Genomic DNA, 20,126 nt, shown 5'->3' with positions numbered 1-20,126 from the left:
ATAGGTTCTTTAAAACACCTTCAAGTATCTTAATGGTGCGTTTTGGAATGTTACGCGAACGTTATCGACCTTCTTGAAAGAAGTTCCATTAAAAGCGCTTAGAAGTTCCGTTATCGATAGTTTAACCTTTCAAAGGGCGATGGAAGTTCCTGAGTAACTTTTACGCGACAAGAGTCACCTGAAGTTCCCGTAATACATTTTTTCAGCCAAATGTGAACTTCGGAGTTCGGAGTTAAGTAAAAATGCGACTTTTGGTTGCTTGGGAGTTCCATTAAAAGCGCTTAGAAGTTCCGTTATCGATAGTTTAACCTTTCAAAGGGCGATGGAAGTTCCTGAGTAACTTTTACGCGACAAGAGTCACCTGAAGTTCCCGTAATACATTTTTTCAGCCAAATGTGAACTTCGGAGTTCGGAGTTAAGTAAAAATGCGACTTTTGGTTGCTTGGGTATATACACAACATTTGTACAAATGCGATGAAATTCGATGAAATTTTGTCGCTGTAAACACGATTTACATAGTGTATGGCACTGCTTGAATGAGCGCCCAAACGGTTGGAGTAAAATCGGTCGGGATCGAAATATTTTGTACAAACCATCTTCACAGATGAACAGATGTACAAGCTCGAACAAAAAATCTTCAGAAACTTGTGTAAAATTTCCAGTGCTCTAATTCAAATAAGCCGTTAAAAAATGACGAAAAACAGTGCCATCTATTGCTTGATTTCTAACTTTTGAACGGCGCAACAGATGGCACTGTTTCTAGATAGCTCTTTTCAATGTAACAATTTTTCGAAAGGACGCATTGGTATTTGAAATCAAAAAATGAATAAATTTAAATACAATACGAGGAATTATTCTATATAATTAGATTAACCACGAATAATCTCAAGCTGAGGAAAAAAGCATCATCATATTTTTTCACTACAGAGTCTGCCAAAATAACAAACAGATGTACAAGCTTGAATTTTAATATTCCAGAAACCAGTGAAAAATTTCAAATGCTATTATTTAAACAAACCGAATAAACTTTTAAAGTACCTCATTCTTTGAAGAGCACAATATCGTATATGATCTCAAAAATTAATAAATTAACATCGTAGCAGAATGGACGGCTTCAATATATCACTACAAGGTAAATTTGCGTGGTTCATTTTACCTTCATATTTTTTACTAAAAAAGACTACACTGAACCCAAATCCACTCTTAAAATACACATGATTTTTCACTTAAAAACAAGGATCCAGTGATTTTCTTCCATTCAAGTGCGACATATACATTTCACTTGGCAGTCACTTAAATTTCAAGTGAATTCATCCACATTCACTTCACTCGTCACTTGAATTTGAAGTGAGAAAAAATATTCACTTCCCCATCACTTGAATTTCAAGTGAATGTCGGGTCGGTTGTGTTTATTTTCAGAGTTCAAAATGGCAAATTTTAAAGAGCAGCGTTTAAAGCATATGCTGGATTTGGATTTTCCCAATTCTTTACTAGGCGATTTTGGCGGTAGTTTAAAATTGTGTTAAACGTGATGTAAGAAAAAGTTATTTAAAGGTGTTATCATGTTTCAGCTTGTGGGTTGAACGGGACAGATTTTCTGGTTTGCAGCAGGGAAGATTTAGAAGTCGCACTATCCGCAGTAACCGATCTGCCTTGGGATTACGATGGAATTTTCCTTTCGCCATAAATTTATGGCGAAAGCGTATATGTAAGTATTTGAAATCGTAGTGCTGTTCTATAAATGTTCTTTTATTTAAAAACGCGAGAGATAATTAACTAGAAACTTACTTAGAAACTCAGATAAATTTCATTCGAACGTCATAGTGTAATTCACTTGACCGGTCACTTAAGTGAATTCACTTGACCCATCACTTAAAATTCAAATGAAATTACGTATGGCGAGAATTTACTACAGATGTCACTTATTTTTTAAGTGAACATTATTTTGGGTGTAACTTTAAGAACTTCAGACAAGTCAGACGAACCAGTTATTTTATCCAGTTGAGTTTAAACTTAACAATCTCATGAAACAATACCGATTCTATGCTGTTTCTATTTTGTGCTTAATGCTTTGAAACAATTAGAAAAAGCTTAATGCTAAAAATTTTCATTACGTAAATTATAAATGTGTTGCGAATCTTTATCATCAATTTGCTCAAAATTTGTCAGATAGTAATTCGACATATTCATAACTGACTAATAGTTTGTTATTTTGTTTTGTTTACATTTCACTTTCTTCTTGACAGTTCTCTCTGGTGTCCTTGGAGACATCTGGTGGCTCAACCAAAACACATAAAATTGATTGAAAATGGTCGTTGGAACTTTACACACGCTTCAAGGCTTAGCTTGTACATCAGTTCATCAGTGCCATCCTCCCAGCCGAGGTGGAGATGGTTTTTTTTGTTGCTGTTTTTGTTTTCGCCAGCAATCGTTTGTGTTCGCGTGAAAAATGTTTGTATAGTGTGTGGGCGAGCATAGATCAAACAATCGTCTTGAAATCATCGAATTTGTACAGGCCATTTGTGTAGTCTATGGCCCGCTTAAAAGAGCATCGATACCGGTAAGTGCTATCCCAGGTGTTAACCCGGGAAACATTCTAGGTCTTATTTTAGCCTTAGCAGCTCATTTGCTCACCGTTAAGTGCTAAACTGGCTTTCATTTTTGCCACTGGTGACGCACCGATAAGTGTTGTTGTTGTTTGTTGGCAGTTGCTCTTGTATATTTCCCTAGACACTTCAGTACCTGTCAAATCAGGAGCTGGTCGGTATTCAAATTTGGCACCTGGTTCGCTTTTTTAACACCCAGGAGCAAGATAACACCTGGTTTGAAACCTTAAAGTCTTAAAGTCAAACTCAAAGCTGAGGGCGGCCACTGATGAAGTGCTGTTTTGAACCAAAACTACTTAATTTTGAGTTTTAAAAAAAGGAGCGTATGGGCCACCGCCCGTAAGCGTGCTCCACCAGGTCAAAACCAGTGCAACTGTCCGAATAAACAAACAACATGACAGTACCTAGTGGTGCACCAGTGCAACACTCGGCATAAACAAATACGGTGTCCGAAAGCCGAACTCCAAATTTTGAACTTTTTTCATGCCTTTTGCCCTCAGTTCAACATGCATGGTGCCCTAAAAATTAAATTTTAAAGATTTGACGGCTCACATCTTTATATAGGTTACCACCATACCGAAGATACACTCAAAATAATGTTGGCATCATTTTTCGGGCAATAAATTACATGAAATTTATACAAAAATGCCCTGTTTTTTTATTTCACCTTTATGATTAATGGAATTGAAATTGATTTAATTTGAAGCAGTTCATGTTTATGTTAAAATAGTTTAATTAGAAAGCGAAAGGATTTTTCCAGCTACCCGCTTAAATGCGAATTAATATGAGTTTAGGCGATCATGTTTGTACTTTTACTCGATATTATAGAGTATCATCTGTGTTCATGTTGATACCAACCTATCAATACCTTGAATATTTTCGAGTTGCTGTGGTAATATTTCGAGTTAAATAAAAAAAAATCTAGTGCTTGTATATTTATTACAGATTTGAAAATACAGTGTTTCACTTACATGCGAGATATCCTTTAGAACCATGCAGCAGATAACTTTTATAAAACGCGCACGTAGAAGATAACAATAAATATGTAACAAATAAAATTTAATGTGCTCTTATCAGTTCATTTAGGTAATCATCTGTGTGGTAAGAGGTTGGACATTCAAGCGTATATAAATAGAAATATTTAGCACATTTGTTTATCTCCGTTATTTTGAGGATATCATTCACTCTGGACTTCCCAGCAGTTCGAATGGGTTGATCGTGGTGCTAGAAGGGCCAGGCGAAAGGGTCGAATTACCATCTTCGTCCTCTTCATTATCGGCATCGTTGCTAGCAGCGCCTGCAATATCTTCTGTATCCGTATCCGACAAGTAATCATCGTCATCTTCTTTGTCACCTAGGTCTGAAAGGGCCTGAATTTCACGAACAGTGGCCAGTTCGGGGTCAGCTTGCAATCTCTCTACTGCCTGATGAAAGCCAATTGGCTTGAGAGATAGTGTAATTTTTCCATCGAGCGCCATTCTGAGGATGCTGTTTGCACCACGATATGTATCAGGACGAGCGGCTTTAGCAGTCAAAAAACCTCGTTTGAGAGCCCAAGTGTCACAGACATCAATAGCCGACCATTCTTCACAGGATTCATTATCCGGGTGTTTCAAAGCCAGTAAAGCCACAAGATTGACACGTTCGGCAAGAAACTTGATTGAAGCATACGGTTCCCGAAGTTGAGCAATCGGATAACTTCCCATCAGGACTTGTAGTTTACGAGGGATTGATGATGGGAAAACCAGACCTGGACAATCGCACAGTCTCACTGTATTTGTGAGGAATATTGTTTGAAAATGTTTAGTATGACCAGGAGTCCTACTAACGGAGACAACTTTTTTGCCCATAACCGCATTAAGAAGTGAAGACTTTCCAACATTAGGAAAGCCAACGCAACCAATCGTGAGGACTCCATCTTGAAAACGAACGTGCTCCTCAAATGAAAAATCTTTTTCCTCTTCGTGTGTTCGTTCCGATTCGATTGGTTCATCAAAATCTCCATCGATATCCATTGGAACGCTTCGTTCCTCTAAAATCTTCTGTTGCCATGAGCTTAAATCTACCTCATCACCAGCGTATTCTCGACATATGTTGAATATCTGTTGCGCTCCTTCGGCTGCCATTCGCATTCTTCCTTTGCGTCGTCTAATCTGCAAACCATGCTTGTTCGCATGTTTGTCTCGTAGGTTATATGATGGATATGAAGTAAACATTACAATTTTGATGTTTTTATATTTTTCTTGGAAGTAACGCTTCCAGCCAAGCACCACTTCCGGTAGTACCAGGTCAATTTTGTTCAGCACCAGGATCATACTCTTTCCGATACATTCGGTTACATAGTAATATAGAGACGGAGGAAACATCAACGTCTGAAAAGAGTGAAACTTTCAATGAATTTTCAGATAGAGAATATACTAACATTAAGCTACCGGAAAACGTGCATCAACAATAATCAATACTATATCGGACAATTCAAGGACACGCCACAACTGACGCCAGGTTTCCAAATTCAGTTCACAGAAACTCAACGACTTCATATCGTCGAAGTGAGTTTTCTCCAGGTATGTTATGTATTTCTGTAAGATAAAATAAGCGCTCTTATTCAAAGAATTAACTTTCTGAAAATCACCTTACAAAAAAGTACAGATTCTCATTCGCATCCAGTTGCTCCTTGGACATCTCGTAGGTCCACTTCGGGCGCTTGGGGAAATCATACCCAGTAAAGTATCCATCACCGAGTTCCGTTTCCGCCGGCGGGCACGGAACCAATGCCTTGCGGGCTTCCTCCTTCATCTCCCGCAGCTCCTTGCCCGTTTCTCGATGGAACTGCAGTACATAGCGGTTGGCCTTGCTACGTGGATCCTTGATCGGTTGCAGATTAATACGTTCGACCTTCTCGTGTAGCGGAAAATCGCTGTCCTCGCTAATGTCACTCGATTCTTCATCGCGCAGCTTGCGGATAATGTTGTGCGAGGTGCTCGCTGAAAACAATAATGGAATATAAAGATGATAAAAACCAAAGGTTCTGCCTCCTAGACTCATTTTACATAAGAATTTTTTTTTGTTTCGATTATAGTCGTTTTATTGTGTCGCCAGTCCAGCGCTGTAAAATCAGTTGAGCGACAATGGATTTTTCTCAGAGTAGGTAAGTTAAACCTAACGTCGGAAGTAGTGCGCTGGAATCGTACGGTGACCCGCCATCCAGCGCACTACTTCCGACGTTAGGTTTAACTTACCTACTCCGAGAAAAATCCATTGTCGCTCAACTGATTTTACAGTTTTTCCCTGTAACGACAATACCATATTTATGGCATTCGCGACTTTATCAACGTTACAGTTGGCGGATCGTTATTGAAAAACTTATCCGGTACAACTGTGTTCGATGTTTACTCTTGGGCTCGAACTCGCGGACATCGGCACATAAGAATCATTAGAATAAAATGTTCAGAAATTCAGATTTCCAGAAAACACAAAAATTACAAAAATTAGCTGGTTTAAAATTTCATTAGAAAGTAATCCCATTCGCTAGGGTAGTTTACGAATTATTAAATAGAAAGAATCAAAAAGAACAAAAACTACTTACATTTAGCCTGCTTTTTTGCCAGCAGCTGTTGCTTTTTTTGTTTTCCGCTAAAGGGAGTTTTCCTTCTGCCTTGCGGCATGATATCGCTTTAAAAAGAATCTCAATTTAAGAAAAAAAAAACAATATTCTAACTCAGACAATTCTAATCTCACGGGAACCTTCTTTGGGTGCTGCCAATTTTGGCACTCCTGTTTGCGCTTAAGCTAACCGGTCGTTAATAGGAAATCAAATCCGATAAAAACGAATACGTGAACAAATTTTGCGAGAACGCGGATGGGTTTTATTTATTTTGATTCGAAAATGCATAAAAAACGTCAAAATGACGCAATCAGCTGATCGACAGTCGCGGTTACAAGAGGTTACAAACATTGAAGTTTGGTCGGCTAGCATCTCTGCTCGAGTTTCCGCGCAAACTTCAAAGTGACAACCAGTTTGGCCAACATGAGAAAACGAAAAATTGAAGTTTCCTCTTTCCGGCGTACGCCATTGTCAAACACAGACGTGTTTAAATCAAAATAAGTAAATAATTTTTGTAATTTTCTGGCGTACTTTGAAGATTATTGTAGAATGTTAAGTGTAAAAATAGAAGTTTTCGTTTCAACCAAGCCAACGGAAGTGAAGTTCAGGAATTCATAGGTATAAATCCAGATAAATTTTGTAGCCGAAAGTTTGTTTCTCAACTGTTGACATAAAAAAAATTTTGGTACTCTTGAAAGCAAGTTGACCAAGAGGTGGGTTATGTTGCGATCTACTCGTTCATTTGCTCCTGAACCATCGTCAGCACGTGTCGCGTTTCTTGTGCTCGGGAATCTTGATCCCCGGTATACTTGGATGATATTCTTGAATTCTAAAAAAGTTAAAGCTAACTGTGTTGTAAAGTGAACTAAAGATAAATCTGCTGGAATTTTGATAGGTATGCGCTTGGTTGAAACGGAAACTTGGAATAATTTTTAGTTCGGTGAAAGCGTGTGATGTTCATTAATTTTTTTTTTCCTTTGCTTAGGAACCATGTCTGAAGTTGAAGCATTTGAAACCTTCGATAACGAGGCCCCGGCTCAGGTTTTCGAGCAGGCTCCGGTTGTTCAACAAGCGGAACTGCCCGACATCAAGTTGTTCGGTCGCTGGAGCAGCGAGGATATCCAGATTTCGGATATTTCCGTGTCGGATTACATTGCCGTCAAGGAGAAGCACGCCAAGTACCTTCCCCATTCGGCCGGTCGTTATGCGGCCAAGCGGTTCCGCAAGGCCCAATGCCCCATCGTCGAGCGTCTTACCAACTCGCTGATGATGAAAGGACGCAACAATGGCAAGAAGCTGAAGGCCGTCCGTATCGTGCGACACGCTTTCGAAATCATGCATCTGATTACCGGTGAAAACCCGCTGCAGATCGTGGTCCAGGCCATCATCAACTCCGGCCCCCGTGAAGATTCGACTCGTATCGGTCGTGCCGGTACCGTTCGTCGTCAAGCCGTGGACGTGTCCCCGCTGCGACGTGTCAACCAGGTAAGCCGGGGAAATGGCCTTCATTTTTGCTTTTAGTAAATTCCGATTCTATGCAGGCATATTCGGTGGGCCTTACTTATGCTCCCTGTCAATTCCATTGGGATCGGATAGTGACCCCCAGAATGAATGGTGGTTTATGCTAGATCCGCCTTTGGCATCATGGATCAAGTGTTCGCATCGTTTAGTTACATTTCCTTAATTCTAACTGGCGTTATGAACTTGATTTAAATATTCTATTCTCCCTCCACCCCGTAGGCTATCTGGCTGTTGTGCACTGGTGCCCGTGAAGCTGCATTCCGTAACATTAAGACCATTGCTGAATGCTTGGCCGATGAGCTGATCAACGCCGCTAAGGTTAGTAAAATTTGACAATTTTCCCATTTTCAAAATCAAAATATCGTTCACAAAATGGCGGATGGTGTGTTTTGAGGTACCCAAAAGTATTGCTCAAGGTCACTTAAAAGAGGATTGAGGAGCACCAGAAGAGTAGAAGAAAAGGATCGAGGGATTAGCTTGTCGCGTTTATGTTGCCAGACGTTCTGGATTCGAATCCCCGGGTAGACCGTTCATTTATATTCGAATGCCATTATCACAATACATGTTTTAAAATGAAGAAATTGAAGATACTATTGCAAGCCAACTATGTAATTGCCAATTATTGTTAGGTTTCTGAAGTTTGTAGATGTCTTTCTTTGACGAACCATCGGCCATGAAAACTTTTAATTCTCGGAAAGCTTTATTCAATTGAAATGATCAGATGCCAATTTTAGCAAATCGTATTTCATAAATCACAATTTGCCGCCTCTCTCTTTTCATCTCCCCAGGGTTCCTCCAACTCGTACGCCATCAAGAAGAAGGACGAACTGGAACGTGTCGCCAAGTCCAACCGATAAGAAAAAAATGCTTTCAGCTTGGGCGCATTCCCAAAAACATCTGGATACAGTGTGTGTGCTTTTTTGTTTCGCGCTCAAAAACCACCCGACATCATCAGCGGCACCACATTGATTACTTTAAGAATTGCTGTGTTGTGTAGAAATGTTACACATGGATCTACTGCAGCGCAATAGAGATAAACCTATGGGAATAAACTCCAAAAAAATTGAAAAACTCTACTAAACTTTTGTTATTGTGGGAAGACGGGTTTGGTTGAAAACATGAATCGTTGTGGTGTCGTGGAGGTTTTTTCAGTTAATTTTGTTTTTGAAGTTTCGTTACAGGTACAATAATCTCCTTTTGATGGATGCTAGCTTGCATGCTTCATTCATAGGTAAGAGTTGTTTATTTTATTCTTTTGATTATTTCTACGTCTGGGGTTTCTTTTTTCAATGTTGATCGCTCTTCAAGTTCAACGTCGTTACACCTGGACAAGAGTAAAGTTGATATATCTGCATAGGAATTTGACTCCATTCGAATTTCTTTCTCGCAAAATCACGACAGTTCTGTTAAACCAGAAAATCTCTTATTGGACTATTCTTAACGCTATTCCTATCACTAACGTTTTTTTTTTAATTTTTTACAGCAATGCAACTCTCCGGTGCTCTATCGGACCAAAAGCAGCGACGACGAAACTTGAAGAGGCCACCTCAAAATGGTAGGTTGAAAATTTTCAAATTGAACTATCGGATCAGTCCAAAACATTTTTTTCTGCTCTTTCCACCCTCAATTCGATTGGGCATTCCCGTTTTGGACCAGAGCAATGTTCTCAGGTATCTTGGAGTCTCGACTTCATTTGTGACTCTACATCGCACGGTGTAACGACATTTCATTCCTGTTACATAGGATTTTCAAAAACAATCAAGTTCGTTAAGTTGAAACTAATATTTTGTTCCATTGTTATAGGCTCTGTCTGCAAATGGATTCCACTCTGGAGTGAAAACATTGGTTCGAGTAATTTGCCACTGGTAAGTGTGTTTTTATCAAAACATGTTCTAAAAACTGTTTGAATATTCATTAGATGATAAATGTAAATCAAATGCATGAGTTGTATTCAAATTTGGATTAAGTTTTGTTAGACTTTATTCCTTCTTTTATGATCTTTTCAATTCTAGAGAAGTTTATGTTTATACCAACCATCTATTAGGGATTAATTTTGTGTCCTTCTTGACACAGGTTGTTCTTCACAAAGTTACATTGAACAATTCTGACGCTGAAAGGACTAGAACAATTGCTGATTAGTTCGTTTCCGTTTCAATCATTTGTTAAATTGAAACATGCTGTAACTCATCTGACATTTAGTGGTATGAATAAGGTTTAGCAATTGCTTCGGTAGCTTTTACTTAGCTCGAAATCAATCGAAGCAAAAGTCCAAAGCATTTGCTTAGTTTGGTATGAATAAACATTTGCTTAGCGGATGTGTACTAAAGTCTTAGAACATAGCTTTTGCTTTGAAAAATAGAGCTATCCAACCAGCAGAATCTGAAGTTTTCTAAAGTAAAATGAAAGAAAACGATCAGAAAATTGAAAAGTACGGCTAAAGTAGCCTTGAAGTCGACGAAGCGGGTGGTGCGTGTAAGAACGACCGAATTTTTTTGTTAATGCGTGTTCGTATGTTGATGTTTAAAGAAAAATGAATACATATTCGAATATTGTCAAACAAAAAATGGCCTTTAATGGACTTTAATATTTATCATAAGCTCTCCCACATGTATTCGGATCGGGATAATCCGATGTATAAAAAAAATTGGCAATAAGCGCGCATTTTAATTTAGATTTTTTTTTAATCTTAGGATTATAAAAAATTATAAAAAAAATGAGAGATCTGTATTATGTTTTAAATTATTACAATTTATTTCTAACTTTGAGCCATTGGGACTTCTTCCACTATTATAGCCGGTTTTTTTTTTAATTTGAAATATTTACTAATTGATTTGTTTATTGTCATCTTAGACGAATGATTTTATACAACGACAGGAATATGAAAAAAGTTGGGTTATCACTTAGACTTTTCTTTATCCATGTTGAAAATACCTTTTTGAATTGTTTTGAAGTGAAATATTGCTAATTTGATAAGTTCATGACGTTATTAAAGAATTTTTTATTGGAAAAGTCTGCTACCGAGCATGCTTAGAAAATAAAGCAATTGCTATGAGATTTGTCGAGCAATTGCTTCAGATTCGAGCTTTATTCATACCAACTAGCTTGTTCTAAAAGTAAAAGCTCCTGACTGAGAAAACAGCTGTCAAGAAAAACTTTATTCATAACAACCGAATCAATTGCTTTAAGCGACTGCTCGACTGCTCGATTCAGTTTAGCAAAAGCAATCACTAAGTTTTTTTCATACCACCCATTTTCTTAAAAAATTATTTCCATCACGAAACGGCGGCTTCCTATCTCTAAAATTAACTTCTTTTTTTTCTCATTGTTTCAGATGACTAACAACGCGGCGAATTTTCCGAAGATTTAAAGTTCTTATCGTCATAAGCCAGGTGAGTCAAAGTTTTTATTTATCAATACTTTTGTCCAAGCAAACCATTCGAATCCGGGTCAAAATAACAATACTGTGGTTTGAAAGGACGCTTGGACCAGATCAAAACTAGGTAACATCCTTCAGCAGCGGTCTAGAATACCCTCTGGTCAGGTGCCTGAAATTGTTATCTACAGTTCAATACTCGAATCTTAAAAAACTCTAAAGTAATTATTAATTTTTTTCTGTTTTTTTTTCAGATAATTCAGATCGAATCCTTCTAACAGATGATTTTCTTCAAGAAGCATCTAAATTCAATGAGGTAAATAAAATTTCGTGATATGTTAATTTCGGTGTTTCCGTCCAGTTGGCCATGTTACGATTTCTTTGCAACTTTTCAAAGCTATCAATTCCACCCCAATGGACAAGAATAATAGTTAGTCATTTTGCAGGGTATTTTCAAACTTATTTCCAGTACCCATCATAAGGCTAATAACAGTTTCACTTTAGAAAAAAAAAACAATATTCACAAATGAGTTTGCTTGAAAATTGAGCTAACTGTATTTTTCTTTTCCAGATCTAACATTATGGAAAAACTGCATTTCCGCTTGACAAAATGAGAGGTGAGTTAAATTACTTTTTTTTTAGATTTGTTCTGCTTGTTTCGATGATGATCTATGGATTTTTTGTACCGCTCCAGGCAGAATGCACAAATGTTGATTTCCATAAACTGAAACATGATTTTCTTCTAAATCATCTTCTTCCTCAATATACAAATATGTATTAATATCTACTTTTTGTATTATTTTCAGGCTTTAATCGTTCGTTCCTGTTCAATGGAACTAATTGCCGATGTAACCACAATGTTAAGGTAAGGTTTTATTTCTTGCGTAAAATTAGCTCACTCTGATTTTTTGTTTTCTGCTTTTTGTCAAATAACACCTTCCGAATGATGATATTTATTCTTATTAGAACATTTTGTACCGCTCCAGGCTGAATGTTTATATGTTGTTAGTTCTAATCTGAAGTCAGCTTATCAACACAATATAAACACGTATAATTTGAGAACAACCCATTAATTAGGTTTTCTATTTCTTGCAGAGTTTCAACCGCCTCGAAAATCAACTCTTTCTAACAGAGGTAAGTTTCCATATTAACTGAATTATTATTTTTTTTAACAAGATGTTTTTTTCTCTACCGTGATGAACTTTCATTTTTCAGTTATCCCTGTCTTAGGCTAATAACTGCTGACTTAAGTAATCTTTTTTTCTGAAAAAATATGAAATCAATCTTGTTACAAAATTAGAGTTCAATAATATATCAGATAAACGATTGATGGATGGATCATTTTACCAATTTTTTTTTGTTTTCTCGCTTATTGCAGGTAGCCGTTTCATCTTCATACAAATGCAAGCTCAGAAATGCGCAAATTGGCAATACTTGGTGTTTTAAGAGGTAAATAGATTTCATTCTATCAATGAGCTTAAAAACAGTTGCCTTCTTTAGCATATTTGAATGATGATTTATTCACAATATACGCATTCGGGGACAGAATTCCGTTGTTGAAACTCCAGTTTACCCAGACTTGCCCTATCTGATATAAATATGCTAAAGATTTTAAATTATCTCGACAAATTTCAACATTACATTTTTGTTTTGGAAGACAGTGGACTTAAAGAATTTGAAAACTATGTTGTTGAAATTTGTAACACTTAATTTAGCTTGATTTAGAATTTAAAAAAATATTAATTTTTTTCAAACATTTCCCAGGAATACAACGAGCGCATAAGGACCAAAAAAGTCGTGGTGTAACTAAAAGTAAGTTTTGAATAATTTTCCGGCTACTAGTAATCCTTTTTCTATGATGAACTTTGCTGAATATTGCTTAAATATAATGTTGAATAAAATATTCGATTGGTCTTACTGACGAAGATGACTTTAATCAAATGCAGTTCACATTTTATAGCGTATTTTTAATGAAAAACTATTTTTCTGTCTTTTTTCAGACCACATTACCGGAAGTCAAACATTGATTAAACTCTATCTAAGGTAGGTTTCTCTTCTTATATTTTCTTAAAAAAAATACGATTTTAATGATGATTCATTCCCAATATACGCAATCGGGGTCAGAATTTTTCTGTTGTTGAAACTCCAGTTTACCCAGACTTGCCCTATCTGATCTAGTGATTTCACATTACCATTAATTTTGTAAGTTTACTGCCATTGACTAAAACATTTCTTTTTTGCTCCTTTTTTATAGATTCTTCAAACTCGAAAGACAAATGAGTGATGTAACACTTCGTTAATCTTTGTTAGGTAAGTCTTATCCCATTCTTTTCTCCAAGCAATTCGTCCAATCTAATGTGGATCAAGCCATCTATTACTGGCTTAATTCGCTTCGCTTCTGGACAAGAGTAAATTACTTTATTATTCTGGTGATAGGACGGACACACGTCCAATGTCCTTTCATCCTGGAAAGTACTGTTACATTTTTTTCTTTACATCTATTGAACTTTTTTGGAAAACTAAGTAAATAAATAATAAATATTCTATTATTCTTGTATATTACAGAATTAGTCGAAAACGGAACAACCGACTCAGCTGGAATGGAATATCGATGGATGAAAAATTGAAGCTAAATTTTTTGGTAAGTTTCGTGCCGCTTTTAAATACCTACCCCTTCCCCCTTATTTCAAATAAATGTCTCTCGCACAGAACGACGAATGATCCCAAATGCTCCATACATTCGTTGCCCTTCACGGAGACGACAGAACGCTTGTTACTGCATCCACAGTGTCAGATTGGTTCGGTTCTGTTCACTGTCAGCTTTCAATAGCTAACTACAGTTAAACACAAGCAAATAAAAAAATCCGCTGAAATCAACTAGAATTGTAAGTTAATTTTACACCCTCAAGTGAATTGAAAATGTGAAAAAAATTGTAACGATTTGTTTTTTTTTTTAACTTATGATTGAAAACATTGCAAATTTTGTAGGAATAAAACACGTTTGTGTTAATTCAGCCTAAATAAAGATACCAATAATATAAAAACTTTCCACAAGCTAAGAAAACCATACGCCACGAATGTATTTGTTAATTACCTAAATATTGTGTCGATTTTTGGTTCAATCTTTGCTTTTCAAACGAAAAAAAAAAGAACAATTCGTTACCTGGTTTTGGATGTACCAATATTACAATCGGTCCTCTCTAGTCAATCACTCAACGTGTATCAAAGAAAGTATCTAGTTGTGTGATCTCCGATGTGGACAAAAGTAGAACGTTGGTAAACTACTAAGAGAGGTTTTTGTCACTTTTTTGTGAAATGCTTCTCTACTCGGTTTACGAACAATTGAACAAGCTTTTCTAAACTAACGAAGGTGTGAAGTCAATTTCAAATGCTATTCAAATTGATGTTCTTCCAAATACATGATCTCAATCTGTTTTACTCTATTTCAAAATTGTTTTTGTCTATTTCTAGATCACTACTCTTAGCCGGATGTCCAGATTCTATTTCGACCGACATGAATCAACTAGACAAGGTAATTTCAATCACTCTAATCAACACCAGTATCTCGAACTGCAATTGATAATAAGAAACTTCAGAAATATTTTGTCTGGTGTTGTTCAACATCTCGTCAAAAGTCATTGTTTCAATAAAACAACAGATCAATTGGTCCTCTCTAGTCAATCACTCAACGTGTATCAAAGAAAGTATCTAGTTGTGTGATCTCCGATGTGGACAAAAGTAAAACATTGGTTAACTACTAAGAGAGCCATTTGACACTATTCTGTGAAATGGTTCTCTACTCGGTTTACCGACATTTGGAAAAAGAGAAAAAAAATCATTTTTCATTTATTTCAATGACGGTAGTCTAATTGTTTCTTTTTTTTCTATTTTTTTTACAGTTTGGCACGTTCCTGGATAATCTCCTCCAGGCAATCAATGTAAGTATTATTTATATCGTTTTCAGTTTACAAACTTGAATTTGCGTCCTACGCTTTACACTTTTGTTGCGCTAAATTTTTCTCTTGCAACATAAGACGATATACGGGACGAAGATTAATTCGTTTTGTGGAAATCAAAGTGGAAAGCTTGATTGATCGAAACAATATTCGGTTGAAATTTCCATTGATGATCTACTTCAATGCACACAATTCTACTGTGTTATGTAGGAATATGATAGACTAACATGCATATCTTCACGAGTATTTTTCCAAAACGATAATGAGCACGTAACTGTTAAAGCAAATTAATTAACGTTAAATATATTTAGTTTTGCTTTTTAAAAAATGCAAAAAAACCTAACTTTTTTTTCTTTTTTTTCAGATCGGTTATTTGCATTCATTTTGAAAATAACAATTCGTTGTTCAAGCCAGGATACTGAAAATCTGAAGCCATGATAAGTAAGCACAATAATAATCTTTATTAGAAATGAAATCATTGCAATCTTTAGTAAAAAAAAAGTAAAAAAAACTTATTTCTTCAAACACTTCTGAAATTGCAAAGACCGATCGTAATCCTAATGATGATAACTATTTTCATATAGAACAATTGATGTACCGCTCCAGGCTGAAAGTTCATATGTTGTTAGTTCTATTCTGATAACATTCATTGATCTACCCAGCCAAATCTTAGTGTTTCCTTATGTTAATCATATATTTCTCTTCATTTCAGGTATAGTGGCAGTTGAACGTCAAATGTCGATCTGCAAATTTGATGGTAAGTTTAACAAACTACACACTTCAAAACTGCCAAAATGATTAGATGATGAACTCAGAATATTTCAGTTATCCCTGGCTTAGGAAATTATGCTGATAAAAATTCGTTCTGAAATTTTCAACATCTTGAACCTATTTAATATTACCGCTTCAACAAAGCCTAACCCCGTTTTTATTTCTTTTACAGGTTAAATAATATTAGTTCAGCGTCCTCGAGGTTTTTACATCTGAGGGAAAAACAAGGTAGGTACCTCAACATTGAATCTCCTATAGAATAATATATCAAGGCCATATTTGACGAGTGTATTAAGCATAACCATATGGTTCATATTGCTTCATATACTGACTGAACAATGGCAGATTAATTTTTGTTTTACTTTGGAGTCTCTTTTCATTGCCTTATTGGAAAGTGGACTGTACGTTTTAACATACAGCTCTTTTATTTTCTAAAACGTTCTTCTAAGAAGACGTTATCTAAATATAATCAAAATAGTTAAAGGTTATCCTTTCTGCTTTATTTCAGGTTTCGTCGTGTTCTCTAAACGAGGCAACAGTGTACGATTTCAATGAATCGGTAAGATATCAATTTATTATCATCTCTGTCCCGTACTTTTCTTTTAACAATTCATTTGTTGTATAATGTGTTGGAAAGTTTTGGACAAAATTAACACGCTCATATTCCTATCCTGTACAGCAATGCATAATTTTTCTGTCCATCAAACTTTGAGCAATAATTGTTTTTGTAAAATAAACATTAATTTTAACAGAAGTATTTCATTTTGTTTTCAGGTTTTGATTTTCGAAAAAGTCAAACAAAGCAACAGCTGGACAGATTTACATAGGTAAGATTCTGCTCTCTCCCTTTTTTATACCTAAGTCCTGACTAGAGCCACTCGATGATGTTTGCAAAATCTTTAGCCGAGTGGTCTCGAGATGGACAAAATTAACGTTACCCCTTTGACACTCCTGTCGGATGAATTCGATCAGTTTGTGTGGTTAATTCATCTTGGATGCATTGGGTACAAAACAGTAAAAATGTAAAAGGCTAGTTGAAGTCTGACAAAACTCTTTCTTTGTTTTTTTTTTTTCAGAGTATTCTTCGGAAGGCAATCTCGGCCGAGCAAAAGGTTGGTTTCTCATATGTTACTGTTTCTACTTTTTTCAATGATGATACACTTGAAAATATCCTTACCTACATTGGTTGAGAATTCATGAAACGAAGAGACTACTGATAATCTTTTCACAACCAACTATGAATGTCTTTATAAATGTGGTATCTAATCAGATATTTTATTTTTATTTTTCAGATTTTCTTTTGGTGAAATATTCTTAGAAGACTTCGAGAGCTCAACCATGTTGAAGGTGAGTTTTAAATTCATACTTCTACTAACATCTGGTTGATTGACACGTTTTCCAAGCTTGCAATTTTACTACTTAAATGTTGACAGTTTTCAATTTTAAAATTTAATATGTCAAGTACGGAAAATTACATTTCTATGATGATACTACTTACAAAATCCTTACCTACATTGCTTGATCAATATGAAATAAACAAAAAACTGATCACTGACCAATACAATTGATAACTTCAGTCTTAAAATTCAAGGCATTTTATAGTTGTGTGTTGTTTTCTCATTACAGATTTTTCTTTGGCATTTAACCCTTTCCTTCCCACGAGGTTTTTCACGTTTTAAAAATAGAAATATTGCTTTACAGCTGAAGTTATAGAACAAAAGATGCTTAATTTAAACCTACTTTAATGATCCATTTGATAAATTTGGGTTTTGAGGTGGATCATATGTGCTCCATTGGGAAGATAACAACACATAGGGTGCAAATGAAAAACAGGAAATAATTGCAAAAAAACATGGAATTTCATCACTTCATTGATCACAAACTAAAACGATCCTATTTGATAGAAAACTTCTTTGGTATACGCATCCCTCGAAAGTCTATTTATTGAAATATTTGACATTTTCATTTTTGCCTTGAACAATGGCCGCCATGACAGTTTGCGCAAGGAAAACAAAACATGCCGTTTTTCGAGAATATCACGAACTTTTACAAATATTTCGAGACATGTGGTCATTTAAGCAGATGAAATAACTACCCTGAAGCGATTTTTTTGTTGACAAAATGCTTTTCATGAGTTTTGATAAGAAGCTTCACAAGAAGAAAAGTACGTTTTGTTCCCAGTGTATCACCAGTGATCCACTTTACTTACTCAAAAATTTATATGTTTTAGTTGAAATCTAAGTAAACCATCATTTGATTCTGCTTGCATAAGCAACCTTCTTCACGTCAGTATTTTTATTTGAAGGAAATTATGAAAACTTATCAAGTTATTGAACAACAAATGACGACTTGATTTAATTTCGAAAAAAATCCGACTTTTATGCAGTTTTTGATCAGTCCAGCAAAACCTAGCGAACCGATTTTCTTCGAATTTTGTGCAATGTTTCTTCACTCATATCTACACATTCGGTGAAAAAATGGTGTTGATCCAACGCGTCTAGTTCAAATGCGAGCTGTGCAAAGTTGTGGATCATCTGTGCTACCATGGGAAGGAAAGGGTTAAGTTAAGATAACATGGTGTATAGTGTATACGTCAACCTATTTATATAGAAAATATACTGTGGTAAGAATATTAAAATTCTCTATTATGTTGTTATTTATCCGAAAACTATTGATCAGTCGAACTGAAAGAAAAATGCAAAGGAATAATCGATTTTATCAGAACTACATAGTAAGAGATGGGAACTAGTATTTGATAGCTTTAATCGAGTTCAATCGTAAAATATCAAAAGTTGACCTCATTTGCTTAATTTCATATGAATCACCATTTACTTTGCTTGCTTATTCATCATCAGAAATAAATAAAGCCGTGACAAATATCGAATTTTTTTTCAGTTGATATATATCTTTTTTTACAATTCGTTTATTTGAAACGGCTCGTACCTTAGGTTTTAAAGAGTCAATGTCTGATTTGTGTAATTACATTTAATAGTTTTCGATAGATTTAAATTTGAAGAAGTAGTTATCAACGGAGATCAATAGCTTTGAGAAAGAGGTAGATTTCGAGCATGTAATCAATGTCTTATCACAGCTAATAACATCTCTCACTGGGATGTTGGGTGGTTTTTCCTCGGGCCCTAAGGGAGTCTATTAAATTTGCACTGGCGATAAGGGTGGTCCTCACACGACCAAACAATATGCTGCAAATTGCTGCCATCAAGGTTAAAACGATAGAGTAACGCGTTTAAGGAACAATGATTGGACATGAGACGGGAAAATATTCGAATAAAATCCCGACTCAAGTCCAACCTATTGAACCATGGTTTAAGGCTTATCTTTGGGATAATCGAGTGGAGCCTCCGAGCCAACTCATCTTCGTTCCATTTTCGCTGCCAGTTGACAAGAGCATTTCTTCGATTTAAAAAGTAGAATTTGTTAAAAACGATTTGTAGCTGATAGATGTCGCCTTCTGATTTGATATATTTGATTGGAAAAAAAAAATCATCAATTGTTCGAAAATTCAAACAGTTAAAAAATCGAAAGTCAAACCAAAACCAGAGATAATGGGAATGCGATATTTTTCAAATTTTTGATCTTAAATAACTCAATTTTCCAATTTTGTGAAATGAAGATTGTATGCGAGTTTGTTGCATGCAAGTTTTTTCACAATCTGTTTCGTTTTATTGAAAATTTGGATTATTTTTTATTATCCCCCCTTCGCGATGGATATCAACTCCAAGTGACAAAAAAAAAAGATTTCAACCGGCCTAACAGGGTACATATATGTACTATATACAGCCCCTTTCGTTTTTGGCAACTGGCTAGAAAATTGTGTATTGCCAAAATCGAACGGTTTTCTTCAACAACTTTTTTCTTACCTAGGTATTAATAAAAATAAATCATTGTTATTATTATCAACCTAATTAGTCTTTTTTTAAATTTTTATCATGTTTTTGACACATTTAGACTTTTTTTTTTGTTATGTTTGAAATGTTTGCTATTTTTATCATATTTGTTAATTTTGTCATTTTGAATTATCTAGATATTTTTTGTCATTTCTTTTGTTTGTATTTGTATTTAAGTTTTTTTTTTATTTTGCATTCTTTTCTTAATTTTAGGTACTATTTTTTTTTAAATTTTTATGTCATTGTTGTTATATCTGTACCAACACGGGAAAAGGATCTATCTGCAATAGTCTCCATTTTCAGTACCTCATGATAGGCCAACATTTGCACTACTTAACGGTAAAACCCTTTTAAGAAATAAACATTCCGTTACATTAAAAACTCAATTTG

General features: G+C 35.5%; 2 protein-coding genes and 1 long non-coding RNA gene across 6 annotated transcripts; 2 read left to right on the top strand and 1 right to left on the bottom strand.

Moving 5' to 3' along the window:
• Window positions 1–3,526: 3,526 nt before the first annotated feature.
• Window positions 3,527–6,502, bottom strand: LOC129748699 (guanine nucleotide-binding protein-like 1). Of its 3 annotated transcripts, none has more exons than XM_055743383.1 (5): window positions 6,351–6,494; window positions 6,193–6,278; window positions 5,244–5,590; window positions 5,039–5,185; window positions 3,527–4,978 (listed from the first exon to the last, which is right to left on the bottom strand). In XM_055743383.1, exons 2-5 carry the CDS (start codon window positions 6,269–6,271, stop codon window positions 3,788–3,790), a joined length of 1,764 nt encoding a protein of 587 aa, XP_055599358.1. In that variant the 5' UTR covers window positions 6,272–6,278; window positions 6,351–6,494; the 3' UTR covers window positions 3,527–3,787. The 3 variants fall into 3 exon arrangements, with proteins under 3 accessions (XP_055599358.1, XP_055599357.1, XP_055599356.1); XM_055743382.1 differs by having other exon boundaries at window positions 6,345–6,492; XM_055743381.1 differs by having other exon boundaries at window positions 6,193–6,502.
• A 110-nt stretch (window positions 6,503–6,612) lies between these two features.
• LOC129748702 (40S ribosomal protein S5) lies at window positions 6,613–8,812 on the top strand. Of its 2 annotated transcripts, none has more exons than XM_055743388.1 (4): window positions 6,613–6,711; window positions 7,196–7,695; window positions 7,951–8,049; window positions 8,520–8,812. In XM_055743388.1, the coding sequence occupies exons 2-4, from the start codon at window positions 7,201–7,203 to the stop codon at window positions 8,586–8,588; spliced, it is 663 nt and encodes a 220-aa protein (XP_055599363.1). In that variant the 5' UTR covers window positions 6,613–6,711; window positions 7,196–7,200; the 3' UTR covers window positions 8,589–8,812. The 2 variants fall into 2 exon arrangements, with proteins under 2 accessions (XP_055599363.1, XP_055599361.1); XM_055743386.1 differs by lacking the exon at window positions 6,613–6,711 and adding an exon at window positions 6,970–7,105.
• A 162-nt stretch (window positions 8,813–8,974) lies between these two features.
• On the top strand, window positions 8,975–18,469 carry LOC129748703 (uncharacterized). Its single transcript, XR_008737792.1, has 21 exons — window positions 8,975–9,286; window positions 9,535–9,596; window positions 11,063–11,120; window positions 11,359–11,420; window positions 11,676–11,721; window positions 11,911–11,969; window positions 12,200–12,238; window positions 12,483–12,553; window positions 12,869–12,916; window positions 13,105–13,147; window positions 13,359–13,414; window positions 13,670–13,745; window positions 14,576–14,636; window positions 15,004–15,042; window positions 15,425–15,501; window positions 15,773–15,817; window positions 16,004–16,059; window positions 16,340–16,390; window positions 16,606–16,658; window positions 16,908–16,943; window positions 17,124–18,469. It is a non-coding gene; the product is annotated as an uncharacterized LOC129748703 (long non-coding RNA).
• The last annotated feature ends 1,657 nt before the right edge of the window (window positions 18,470–20,126 follow it).

This window comes from Uranotaenia lowii, chromosome 2, assembly GCF_029784155.1.
Source record: "Uranotaenia lowii strain MFRU-FL chromosome 2, ASM2978415v1, whole genome shotgun sequence".
Classification (NCBI taxonomy): Eukaryota; Metazoa; Arthropoda; class Insecta; order Diptera; family Culicidae; genus Uranotaenia; species Uranotaenia lowii.
The sequence above is the reverse complement of the archived record's forward strand: the minus strand, read 5'-3'. Positions and strand labels throughout refer to the sequence as shown.